The 13,972-nt window shown below is 32.9% G+C and overlaps 1 protein-coding gene across 2 annotated transcripts in view; it reads left to right on the forward strand.

Annotated features, from left to right (window-relative positions):
- The window catches only part of LOC140057310 (integrin alpha-6-like), a 45,707-nt gene that overhangs the window by 12,982 nt on the left and 18,753 nt on the right, over positions 1–13,972 (forward strand). For both annotated transcript variants that reach the window (XM_072102957.1, XM_072103033.1), the window contains exons 2-5: positions 11,881–12,011; positions 12,281–12,366; positions 13,078–13,302; positions 13,805–13,961. In XM_072102957.1, coding sequence (XP_071959058.1) covers positions 11,881–12,011; positions 12,281–12,366; positions 13,078–13,302; positions 13,805–13,961 — 599 coding nt within the window. The remainder of the gene's footprint in view (positions 1–11,880; positions 12,012–12,280; positions 12,367–13,077; positions 13,303–13,804; positions 13,962–13,972) is intronic.

The following is a 13,972-nucleotide window of genomic DNA, read 5'->3' on the forward strand; positions in this document are numbered from 1 at the left end:
CGTTTACATTTTTACATGTTAGTCCATTTTCAATTCATGCTGCACTTGAGTTGTACACAAAAGAAAAATGAGCATTACTTTAATACATAAACTAAGACTGAGTAGTAAATCTCTTTACCTATTTGGATTTGTAATGGAAACAAAGGATCTGAACTGAAGTTATAATAATTTCCAGTGAAATCCTTGTAGACTAGTTCTAGAACTGTTTGGATAAACTTCCTAAATCCTTAAGAACTTCACCTGTGTCGAAAAATAGTTAGCATGCCAGTTACATGCATCAAACTTTTAACCACAATAACAGATCATAAATAAAAGAATTTGGAATTGTTAAATGAATTTAACATTTTTAAATATTTTAAAACTTCCTCTTCCAGAACCACACCCGTTTTCTCAAAGCAAATAATGTTAAAAATGTCTAATTCTTTATAGTTTAACGTTGTCCTATTTTAGGCTTACTATATTTTTACTATTACCCATAGCATTATGGTGTAACATGATTTTCAAAACATGATATAGTGGCCTAAGGATTCAGGTCACTGAGTGTAGCATTTCAGCAACACCACCTAGCCCGCAACATGTAGGCGTTGAAATGCGTCCAACTCTCCAACAGATATGACTTTGAGTCACAGGCAGTTGTTCTTCATGCTCCTTAAGTTCTTCAGTACCATATTTACTAACTGCAAAGTTTTCAATTGAGTCATAAGAAGTTTGTGTTGCAATGTATTACAATCATTATTGTGGTATGCAGTTAAATCTCCCCCTCCCCAACCCCCTTCCTTTTATTGTAACTTGACAGTTCAGGTTTACTAAATTAATTTTTAATATTTTAAAATTATTTCTCAATAAAAACAAATTTCAGATACTAAGAATACACAAGTGTAATTAAATCTCCGAAGAAATAAGTATGTTAACCTGCCAAAAGCAATTTACCTGTATGACGATAATTGGCACATCTAATTGTGTTATCATTTATAGATAGTATGTTGGTTGTTTAAGAGATTCAATTAGGCTTGAACAACTTAAATAAACAAATTAAAATTGTGACAAAAGGTGAACAGCCAGCAAGATATTTAGTTAGAGATAATATTAATAGAGAATGATTCATTTGATTATTTTAGACATGTTTTGTCATACTGATTGTGAATCAAGATGTGATGAACTAAATACTGTACAAGTGTCAGTACACGGTATTAGTACTGTAAGCCACAGAAGAGTAAAGTCTATTTCCACTATTGTTTGTATAACAAAAAAGTCTATTTCCACTATGCTATTGTTTGTATAACAAAAAAGTCTATTTCCACTATTGTTTGTATAACAAAAAAGTCTATTTCCACTATTGTTTGTATAACAAAAAAGTCTATTTCCACTATTTGTATAACAAAAAAGTCTATTTCCACTATTGTTTGTATAATAAAAAAGTCTATTTCCACTATTGTTTGTATAACAAAAAAAGTCTATTTCCACTATTGTTTGTATAACAAAAAAGTCTATTTCCACTATTGTTTGTATAAAAAAAAAGTCTATTTCCACTATTGTTTGTATAACAAAAAAGTCTATTTCCACTATTGTTTGTATAACAAAAAAGTATATTTCCACTATTGTTTGTATAACAAAAAAAGTCTATTTCCACTATTGTTTGTATAACAAAAAAGTCTATTTCCACTATTGTTTGTATAAAAAAAAAGTCTATTTCCACTATTGTTTGTATAACAAAAAAAGTCTATTTCCACTATTGTTTGTATAACAAAAAAGTCTATTTCCACTATTGTTTGATAACAAAAAGTATATTTCCACTATTGTTTGATAACAAAAAGTCTATTTCCACTATTGTTTGTATAACAAAAAAACACCAAACAATCTTTTAAAGATATATGGTCCTACCCTCTTTTTTATTTTCTTTTGTCTTTTTATAAGTGATATTTTTTTTTATTACAGAACTTCAAAATGACCTATTTAAAGTCGGATTTTATTAATATTTATTTTTCATTTTTTCTTAATACTGTACTGTATATCTTTAACCTCAAATTGATTGTACATAAATCATCACTTTCCCCTTCTTGTGAGTTTATTTCAGAATAGATTTGAGTTCAATAACAAGTATTTTTGTCAGTTAAACTTTTCAATGAGGTTTAATGTAAAATTCTTATCATGTCTTTGTCCTTATTTGGTGTAGGAAAATGACATGGTTCTTGATTCTCACCTTATTTAAATGTCTTTGTCGAAAGATAAATCTAGGCTCTTTGATCTCATGATTATCTGAAATTGTCTTTTGAGCCATTAAATCTTGTTGTGATCTTGTTAAGAAGGGACACGTTTCTCGTGGCTAAATCAATCACTTAGGATATGATATACAGCCTGGCTTTACAGTTTAATGTGCTCTCCCTGAAGAGCATTTTAAGATTTCTTCACCAGTGCTTTCAATAATTAATTTGAATCTGCTTAATTGACAAGCTAAGATTTTGCCATTTATCAGTATTTTTCATTGAAAGTACTGTACTATGTTAAGAATTCTTGAAGTCATATTTGTGTGTTAAGCCAAATAGTTTGTATATAATACTGTAAAGTACCGTACATTAAATTACTGTATACCAGTTTTTTTTAATAGAAAACTTAATAAAATGGACAGCAACAGAGACTCGGATTGTTCACTTGATTGTTAAATGACATTTACTGTACCACAGAGACATAACTATCTTTCTTTTTGAGCTAAGGGATATAAATTGCTATTATTAATAATATGAAGTGTGACAAATGACACTGGTAATTTGTGGACCGTATAATGATCTTTAAAGTGATTTAATATGTAAAACTGAGGATATAGCTAGAGGAGAATTACCTTATTATATGGATTAAACTATTCAAATCCTTGTTTGCTGGTTCATATTCTAGTATGATGCTAATGGTAGGCATTTAATTGTATATTATCTATCTGTATAGGTTCTCTAATATCAGTGTCCGCAATTGACTGTAAACTATAGTTAGCTTTTCCAAACCAGATAGCAAACAAGTTGAGTAGCCAAGAGGAGGCCACAAATCATAGGGCATGTTTTTACAACACGCTATTACACGCATATTCAACACGCCTACGAGAAGTGTGTTGTATAACATCGAAGAGATTCCGTGTAACGAGATTTTAATTGCAAAAAAAGGCTACTTGGCTGAATCCTAAAATTGTGTGGATTCCCGGTTGCTGTTGGCGTGTTGGAAGTGTCCTCATGGTATTGTTTTGACCTCTCGTTAAATAAAAGTATGTGCTGTGAAAATTTTGACCATATCTAGTAGATAATTGTAATTTTTTTGCATATTTTAACCTATTTAGCACTTAACATTAACGCTAATCAAATGTTTGCATAATTTGGCAAAATGTAGCATAGTTTTATCCTAATTCTAAAACATTTTTTTTTCTAATTTCAAAAGCAGATTTAAAAAATCAATAATTGAATAAACTAAATTTTAAACGAAATCATCCTTTATTAAAATCCTTAATATAAACTCATATTAATTCATAATGCATGCAAGTATATATACAACTTAGGATTATGAACTACAGTATAACACTGTATTACGATTTCATGTATAACTGCAAGGTTTTTGTGGGGTTGACCTCTGCCTGTGCAACACGCTAAAAATTAAAGACGTGTTCAAATTTAGGGTGTTGTATAAACACAGCCATAGTCAAACAATCGACACAGCTTAGAGGCTACTTCAATAATAGTCCAATTGTTTTCACTACTTAAGGCTGGAGGTCCAGTGTACACATGTAGCTTGTGTGCACTTTAAACAACACAGTGCATCTTTCAGAAAAGTTGGGGATAACCCTAGTGAGCTGGATCATCTCAGCCCCTTTCGCCATGGACAAACGAATGAGCACCATTTAATGGCAGCTGTATGGCATGAATATTGTTGTGTATATTTTCCACCCATGGGTGCAATTCAGCCCAGTTAGGCTGCGAGGCATTATCATTTATTCTCACACATTTCAAAACCAGATTATTCAAATGACATTAATATGACTTTATGACTTTGAACTTTCATCAACAACTTACCATTCCAGTCCCCACCACCATAAAGAAAAAAGATAACTCATTGTTATGTTAACCACAAATTTCACATTTTACTGTCCCAGTTCATTTCTTATCAACTTTATTGTTTATTGTGCATTGCAGCAAACTACACTAGTAACATTAGTAATTATAGTACTGCACAGTGCATGGTACTTTAAGGGCCTGTTCAGACCTACGGAGTTATGCTTTCGTATTGTACGCGGCGTACAACTCCATAGGTCTGAACCAGGAAAAGATTAGTGGAAACCACCTCGTACGACACTGATCTTTCGTTCGTTACGACAGCTCAAGGTACAAGATTGGTGGACGCCGCTTACGATACGAAAGTCATGCATCAACGATTTTGACCTCTAACCAATCAAAATTACTCCTGCATACCACATGTTCGCCCAAATCAGTGACACTTCTTCAGTTTGAAACGAAAGCGTTAGTTAGGCAAATCTGAACATTTTTCTGTTACGACGCTAATTATAATATGACATTGCTTGCGATACGAAAGCATAACTCCATAGATCTGAACATACCCTTAAATTACTACTGTATATAATCATACATATTGATTTAATCTGCTCTATGGTATGTACAGTATAACATTGGCATCACCGGGTAGTCCATTGTGGCCCTTGTTTGATATGGCATACGAAAATTAGCTTTTACGTTGAAAACATAAAAATATAGTGTTCTCTGGTATATTTTATTTTTTATTTTATTTTATTTAATCGAAACCAACAGCGATAATTACCGCCACTAACAGGTTTGATACAAACAAAGCCAGGACTGTTTAAAGCACCTTGATTGGTCCTAACATTGATCAAGGGCTTCTCTCGTCCAGTGCCCACCTTGATCAGAGGTCTGAGGCAGATACTACTGTAGATGCAGGGGCTGCCATAAGAGTCTGATTTCAAATGCCTAACGGGACCCCAGCTCCGTATACAGCACCCGTTATTCCCAGATGGTCTCCCATCCAAGCTCTAACCAGGCCCAACGTCGCTTAACTTCAGTGATCTTAACTATGGTGGTAGTATGGATTGTATAAAATGAATTTCACTTTAGTTTGGTACCAATTAAATATTTACCAATGCATGAATCTCTATACTAAACATCTAATCTCTTAAAAATTAAAATTATGTTTATAAAAAAATCGTGAGAAATTGTATTTTAGCGGGAGAGCAAGAGATGACACATAATATAGGGGACTCTCGCCATTGTCAAAAGCGTTGGAAGGTCTGTAGGAAACTTTTTAAAGTCTTATATATGTTTGCGAGAAATTGTATTTAATAGCGTAAGAGCAGAAGATGAAACAAAATATAGGGAGACCCCCGCCATTGTCAGGAGCGTTGGAAAGTCTGTTTTATGAAAACTCTTCATCAAACATTGTAAATTTACTTACTTTACTCTAGTATTTTCAAAATCTTTTCATCTTTATACTGTAGCCATCATGATGTTTTCATATGACTAGAGAACAAAGACCTTAAAATTTTGCAAACACAATAAGAATAATAGGCTGCCTTGAAAAGAACAATACGATTTAAAGAAAACAAATAATGATTGTTTGAACTAGAATAAAGACTTTCTGATACAATGAGTTGTAGATGTAAACATGAACAATTTAGTACTTTATAGTAGCGGCAGTAAGAACCTATAACCAAGATTATGACAAGTTCTTTGTTTCATGCTGTATATTGTACAAACAAATTAAATATTTATGTTGAAAGCAAAACTCTTGGAAAATAAGTCCAATCAGGAAGTTTTTCCCTGGTGCAATCTTTACTTTCAGTTAAAATTGTATTTCCCTCATTCAGACAGGCATTATAAAAAATAAAATAATTTTTTAACAAGCAGCCAGGAAACTCATTTTGTATCAAAAAAACAAATACAGTCAATTCTTTCCAAAAATACTGGATACCTTTGGGCTAACATGTCTGGTTTTCTGGAAAGTCTGGTATTGGGAATGTGTTTCTAATAGTAAAAATGAGTTTGAGATCTTTGGACCTCAAGAAAATCCAGCTTTCAGAGAGTCGGGTATTAGTGGGAGACTGAGTCAACTGTATATAATGTACAGTCTATAAAGATAAACAGGATACTGCACCTTCAAAACTTCAAAAGTGCATTATACAGTACTATAATAGTTCAACGGTCCTCTATGATTACACAGGAAAAAAATACTGTATATGGCGGAATTCTTCATGCGTTCTACCTATACAACCACAATGGTGGTTTTTATGCCACTCAAATTCTGAAAGATGCAATGTCAGTAAAGAGATTCAAAACAAAGAAAGACATGGACAACATTATGAAGATAACGTGTAAAGTGCAGTACATATATACCAATGTTCCAAATAGTTACAAATGTTATCACTGTTGTCATAGTGCGTTGACCTTTGGACAATCCTGATTTACTAGTTGTTCAAACAAAGTATGTTTTGTCTACTGACAAACATTGTAGTGAGAAAAGAAGGTTAAACTGTATGTATACAAGCATATCCAGAAATTGGAAAATGGAAGTATACAAAGTGTCAATAGAGTGTCAATTATCATTGTCGATAGATAGGTACATTCTATGCAATAAAACTGCCCTAGAAAGTTGTTTAATCACCATTGAAACATGTAGGTATATTTTTTGTAGGTTATTTGCAGCAATCAAAATCCAGCTTGTCTTTATTGACTCAATTGATTAGTAAATGTTTGCAAATGTACTAGAGTTTATGCATTTATATTTACATTGAATCAACAGTAAAGAAATTCACATTTATCAGCTGTGCTTATTATGTCTTATCACTGTCCTGAAATCTACTTGAGACAGATCATATCTTATCTAGAATTAACCTTTTTTCTGGTTGTCATTTAACTTATTCTTACTTAGCTAGTAGTCTTTGTTGTACAAAATGGTCACCCCTACAGTATTTGTCTAAGAAATATCCTTGTCTCATGATCTTGAAGTTGTAACAAAAACCCTGCATATGCTTTTGTATGTTCTACCTCCCTCTAACATTTTCAAGTTTGTTATTGGAATTAAAGGCCAAAGCTGTATTTAAGTCTTTGTGTGATTAATTTAAGCATAAAAATATATTGGCAACATTTCTGAAAGCAAACTCCTCCAGATTAATTAAGGATAAAGATTACCATAGAATGGATGTTTCTTTAGAATGGAACTATGGAGGTAATTTAGAAGAATACCTACCTACATTACAGCATTGAGGCTTTATGACTACAGATGTATTTCAAGATACCAATTCAGTGCTTTGGTATCCATCTTAGAATAAAGAAAGTATTTGGTATCTTTCTTAGAAGAAAGTATTGAAGAAGATAGCAATGCAGCGCTTTGGTATCCATCTTAGAATAAAGAAAGTATTTGGTATCTTTCTTAGAAGAAAGTATTGAAGAAGATAGCAATGCAGCGCTTTAGTATCCATCTTAGAATAAAGAAAGTATTTGGTATCTTTCTTAGAAGAAAGTATTGAAGAAGATAGCAATGCAGCGCTTTGGTATCGTAATAGAAGACATATATTTCAAAAGAAGATACTCAACACTCTCGACAAATGTGTCATACTTAAGCTAACATCTAATTTAATTTCAGAAACCAAGACATTAGAATAGTAGGAAGCTCTTCATCTAATCCAATCAAGTTTTTGAAAGCATTGCAACCAAAAAATTATCTTGGATCGTAGTTTGATTGTTATAATCGTTCTGTAAGATTATAAAGATGGGATGTTTGATTTATGCAATGTTATATTCACTAAGCAACGTCCGTTCTGGCTCTCATTAATCATAATAAAAGGGTCAAAGACTTCGGATTTTAGCTAGAGAAGAATGAATTTATTTATTTCAATTTGTCACAGTTAATTAGAGCATACATTTAGTATCTTTTTCATCTTTATCTTGTGTTATACCAGTGGTTTGTGATGTTTTTTCTACCACTTTACAAGCTCTCTTGAAGACATGTTTACTCTCTCATGTCTGAAAAGAAATGATGATGGTGGTTTGTGGGGAGACTCCCACCTGAGGACATAGTTCATGGACTATACCACTTGTGGAGAGGGGTGTTCAATTAAAATTTCTACTTTTTGAGGTATATCTCGCTCTTTGAAGAGAAAGGGCTATTGTCGGTTTATCCAGGTAACCTAGCACTCATAGACTACCAACACCACTGTTGGTTTGTGTATTCTACATTCTTATTATTATTCGTACCTTTCATGTACGTCATCAACACATTTACTGGCAACGTTAAATTACTATGCGATTGTATAGCCTAGAAGATGTCATTTGTGTTAATCAGTTGAAAATCAATAAGAAGATGTAAGGATGACCTGTTGTGCTACATTGGTATGACATGAGTTACTTTAAATGTATTCGTTGCTAGTGTAAAGTAAATATTAGTACTGTATACTTAAATCTTAAAAGGATTGAATCATAAGAATTGATTTGTCCATGATTTGTCACTGTAGTAACAACATTAAAGTAATTTAAAGTACAAGTGATATTCATAAATTAAATGTGAAAATTTTATATAAATTATTTACAGTAGTCCTAATTGAAATATAATGGAGCATACTGTATGTAGAAATTAAAGTTTTAAATGCTTGTGTACAATATTTAATTAGTTACCTAGTATAGGTTATCATTACTGAATTCACCCTCTAGGGACAGGCCGAATCCACATGATGTAGTAATAAGCCGGGTATTAATAGTTGAAGCTGCTCGAGGGTTAATCACCCTTAATGTAGTGTTATCACCGACAGTCTGAAACAACATTCAGTTGAGCCGAGATGAACAGATGTAGAATCCCCTAGGGATGTTCACCTGAGCTAGGCCTAGCCTACCTGATCTGGCTTGATGAGGATGATCTGAAATGGAATCAAAGAAAGCTCTTAAAATACACATGGGTCTGTATCGGATGTTAGTTTTTATGATGAATATAATTAATATGCTGTTTAATCATTTTTCATTAAGAATTTGGCATCATCTAATTGATGCACATGGTTGTTATATAAATTAATGTTGTTAAACCAGTAAAGTCATCTGAATGTGCGGACATTCTGATGGACTCACTTGGTGTGTGTGTCACAGTCTGTGATACTTCCAGTACCTATTTGTACACCTGATAAATTTGAAGTTACTTAATTAATTATGCACCAATTTATCTATTGAGAATTCAAAAATATCAGTAACATAGTACCAGATCAAGCCTTTATTTCCATAATTGTTTTGTAATCTTTTTTTTTACAAAAAAATGTTTCCTATACATATTTTTCTTGCCACCAATTTCAACTTTACCATACAGATTTGCAGGTTTTAATGTTCTTGTTAAATCATTTGAAAGAGTTTAACATTTTCACCTGTTTCAGAGATCTATATACCATGTTAGTCTAACAATAACAATTTGCATTCATCTAATAAGTAATTCTGTGATATTTTTGCTGGTTGATATTCATCTATTGTTATAGTAGTAAAGGTAAAATGGCAAATAATTAGTTACTGTAACTTGATTCATACCTAAAGACTTTCCCAAATTCCAATTTGACTAGTGTAGAGAGTGCCCTAGCCCACAAGCCTTTTTGCTAACCCACTACTAAAGTATGCTTAGCAAGTAAACTTATTTTTAAACACTGTTATATTGCGACCTGTTTTTTTAATTTTTCATTAGCTCATTGAAACAAAGCGGTTACCGTTAGCCCAAGGTGTTTTTTACTAGATATTTGCATACTGAGTGTTGGGCAAGCAAAGTGCATTTACCTTAATGAACCTTTATATCAATTATTGTGTGCTCAATGAACAGTCATATATTTTTCTACCCAGGCTTCTTATCTGAAAATCCTTGTGCGCAATTTGCCAATCTCAATTTAATATTCATCCACTTTATTATTATTATCTTATTATAAGTTGCACCACAAACACACCAGCTAATTCTTCTAAATCGAATCATTCTTGATTTCATTACTTGGTTTTGATTTATTTGCTGTACACGTCATTGAGAAGTTTCTTTTAACAGTCTTATCGCATTTCCAGGTTATGATGACCAAACCATAGAGGATGCTATAATAATTTGTTTAGAATTACAAACCAACTAATAGAGGGCGTTTACTTCAAAATATAACTTGGTAGAGTTGACAGATATACTGTACCAGCAGACTACAGTCAAGAGTACTGTACACATGGACGTTCTTTAGATACTGTGTTATTTATGCTTTGGTACGTCTACCAACGTCTATAAGATCATGTACTAGTTGACAAAAATGAAGAAATGACATCAATATTTATAGAACTTTTGGTTTTCTTGATTGATTTAATCAATTCCTTTGCCATTTTATGATGCAATAAAAATCTTGTTTTTTATTGCATTTTTATTGAATTTTTTAGAAAATTTAAACTAAATAATAAGGCTTATTATAAAAGAGATTAAGCTGTCTTTTGCCTTCTTTTCAATGCAATTCACACCTGTCAAAGGGTTAGGGTTAGTTAGTGCCATACTTAATATACAATGCCGACTTTGTGCTTTGATAGAAATCATTTTTAAGTGTTAAGATCAAGTGTTCATTGCTTCAATCTAACAATCTAAGCACCTTTCAGCATTCCCCTTAGGCTATGTCAAATAAATGTCTCTTGTGACGCCTTAACAGTAGCTTTTACATTCTTGTATAAAAATATTTTATAACAAATGAAAGTATGCCATTCAGTGGCAGATTCTTGCATATTGTTAGGGCTAGTACAAAGTTAATACAACTCTGGTGAAGTAGTTTTCAGTTAAGGTTTTTCTGTATACAGTATTACATATTTTAATAAAACAGTTTCTTAAAAAAAACTTAAAATAAAACTTAAATAGAAACTTAAAATAAAACTCTTGAAAGAGTTTCTATAACTGCATCATTAATAACTGAAACATACCAATAAATAAATAATGATTATCAATACATAATGTGAATAAGACATGATGCAGCCCATTATGTATTGTAAATAAGACATGATGCAGCCCATTATATAATGTGAATAAGACATGATGCAGCCCATTATGTATTGTGAATAAGACATGATACAGCCCATTATGTATTGTGAATAAGACATGATGCAGCCCATTATGTATTGTGAATAAGACATGATGCAGCCCATTATGTATTGTGAATAAGACATGATGCAGCCCATTATGTAATGTGAATAAGACATGATGCAGCCCATTATGTAATGTGAATAAGACATGATGCAGCCCATTATGTAATGTGAATAAGACATGATGCAGCCCATTATGTAATGTGAATAAGACATGATGCAGCCCATTATGTAATGTGAATAAGACATGATGCAGCCCATTATGTAATGTGAATAAGACATGATGCAGCCCATTATGTAATGTGAATAAGACATGATGCAGCCCATTATGTAATGTGAATAAGACATGATGCAGCCCATTATGTAATGTGAATAAGACATGATGCAGCCCATTATGTAATGTGAATAAGACATGATGCAGCCCATTATGTATTGTGAATAAGACATGATGCAGCCCATTATGTAATGTGAATAAATAAGACATGATCCAGCCCATTATGTATTGTGAATAAGACATGATGCAGCCCATTATGTATTGTGAATAAGACATGATGCAGCCCATTATGTAATGTGAATAAATAAGACATGATCCAGCCCATTATGTATTGTGAATAAATAAGACATGATGCAGCCCACTATGAGTTATTGTGAATAAACATCATGACCCAAATTCTATTTATTGTAAATTTGAAAACATATTTATTGTCAATAAAACATGATCTCCATTTATATTGTGAAATAAAGTATTAATTTAAAAACTTGTTTGCCTGTTTAGATTACTAGTTGGCGCACCTATCTATGATGATAACAAGAAAGAAGGGAATGTACAGCGACCTGGTGATGTTTTTAGATGTCCGTATACAACCCAATTCGATGATTGTGTCGCCTTAGGTGTAGATGTAACAGGTATATTGCATTATTCAAGATTGTTCAATTGTTTGTGAGGGGTGGAATAGTAAAAGTTTATCTCAAAACATAGTAGATTGGCCTACTGTACAGTGTGCCACAGTGGGGCTTAGTTCCTGGGTAGATACAGCAGTTTAAAGTATAGAATACATAAACACTGGAAGCTTTATCATTATATTGTGAAGGGTTGAAATATAATTTCAATTAAAACAATTTAGACTACCTTTATTACTATTCCATTAAAAAATGTTATGCTGTCTTTTACTCAGATAATAGTGATAATCCTGTAGAAAACAAAACGGACCAATGGCTGGGAGTAAATGTCCGCAGTCAGGGGCCAGGAGGTCTCATTGTGGTAAGATTCTGCTTTTTTTTTAACCCTTTATCGTATTTCTGGACCGTAGCTTTGCGCTTGGATTCAAATTAAGTTGAATTTGGGTAGATTTTCCTCAATGCAAAATTACTGTGGAGTGGAGTAATGGCTTGGTGGTTATGATGCTTGGCTACCACTCCAAGGGTCCTAGGTTCAAGTCCTGTCACATGTCAGGATTTTTTATATGAACAAAATTTACACCTCCACTCCGAAAGAATTATAATAAGACTTTGTTTATGTAGAGCATCTTGTGTATATGTTTATATTGTGAACCTATGAGGGTCCCTAATGATCAGCAATTGCTGGATGGATCACCCTTATTAAATATGTATATCCTCGGGTAAAGTCCCACCTCAGGTATAGTCCCACCTCAGGTTTAATCCCACCCCTTACTTTATGTCATAAACAGGCATATCCTCGGGTATATTCCCAGTATTTACTTTTTGTCTGGATGTAGGCCTCTCGCTACCCAGTTCAGATGAGTTTTATAAGAAATGCTTACCAATCATTTTTTTCCTGAACCTGGTATAGTCCCATCCCTCAAAATCTAGGGGTGGGATTATACCAGAGGATATACAATACTTTTTGTGTTCATTCAGTCTTTATAATGTTTATAATATTAACAAAACTTGAATTTCCTTCTTATATCAAACAAACATTTCATCATAAGCTATTTGTTGTATTGTTTCGTAGACATGTGCTCACAGATACAGAGTAAAAGAAAGTGAGGAGGTAGAAGATATATGGGGTCTTGGCAAGTGTTACATTATCAAACAGAATATATACGACTTAGAATTTGTACCGGGCCCTGAAACAAAAAGATGGACTCCTTGTTCAAACAAAGACATGACCGTTGAAAAATATGGATACTGTCAGGCGGGCACAGGTTTAGGGTTGGATACATATGTAAAAAATGAGGTAATTATGACAGTTATGCTTCACAAATACATAGAAAACCAACCGTGCAGCCGTATTTATTCAAATAAACACTTCCCCAGGGCATTTATGGGCATTTATTGTTCAGAAGAGTGGAGTTGGTGGGGGGGTGGGGGACCGATTTAATCGAGGGAGGCGTTTATTTGGGGAGGCATTTGTTTTAGTGTAATATAGTAACATGTATAATCAAATAAATAACCCCTAGATATGAAAAAATACACAGTAAACAATTAACACAATTATTATCAGTAAGTGATAAAATACAGTAAAAATCAAAATGCTTGGTAAATTTGTAGATCATGTGTTTAAGTTTGACTTAATTTTGTGATAAGAAAGTTGCTGTGGATTTCAATATTTTTGGCAGGTACACAGGCCGGAATGCATTTGAAGATAAAGTGCTGTTAATACATTCCATGGGTTGAGAGAAAGACATTGGTAAAACAGTGCTTTTAATGTGATATTTATTCCTTCTTGTTCTCTTCAGGTAAAAGAAACGGACATGTACATGGCTATTGGTGCCCCTGGTTCTCATCAATTTAGCGGCTCTACCTTTGCTAAAGATATAAGTGTATATGGTCTAGGCAGTCAAACCTCGATTCGAGGCACTCCTGATGATCGTATTGTAACCCAGGGGTATAGTGGTATGTTTTTT

This window comes from Antedon mediterranea, chromosome 1, assembly GCF_964355755.1.
Source record: "Antedon mediterranea chromosome 1, ecAntMedi1.1, whole genome shotgun sequence".
In the NCBI taxonomy this organism is placed as follows: domain Eukaryota; kingdom Metazoa; phylum Echinodermata; class Crinoidea; order Comatulida; family Antedonidae; genus Antedon; species Antedon mediterranea.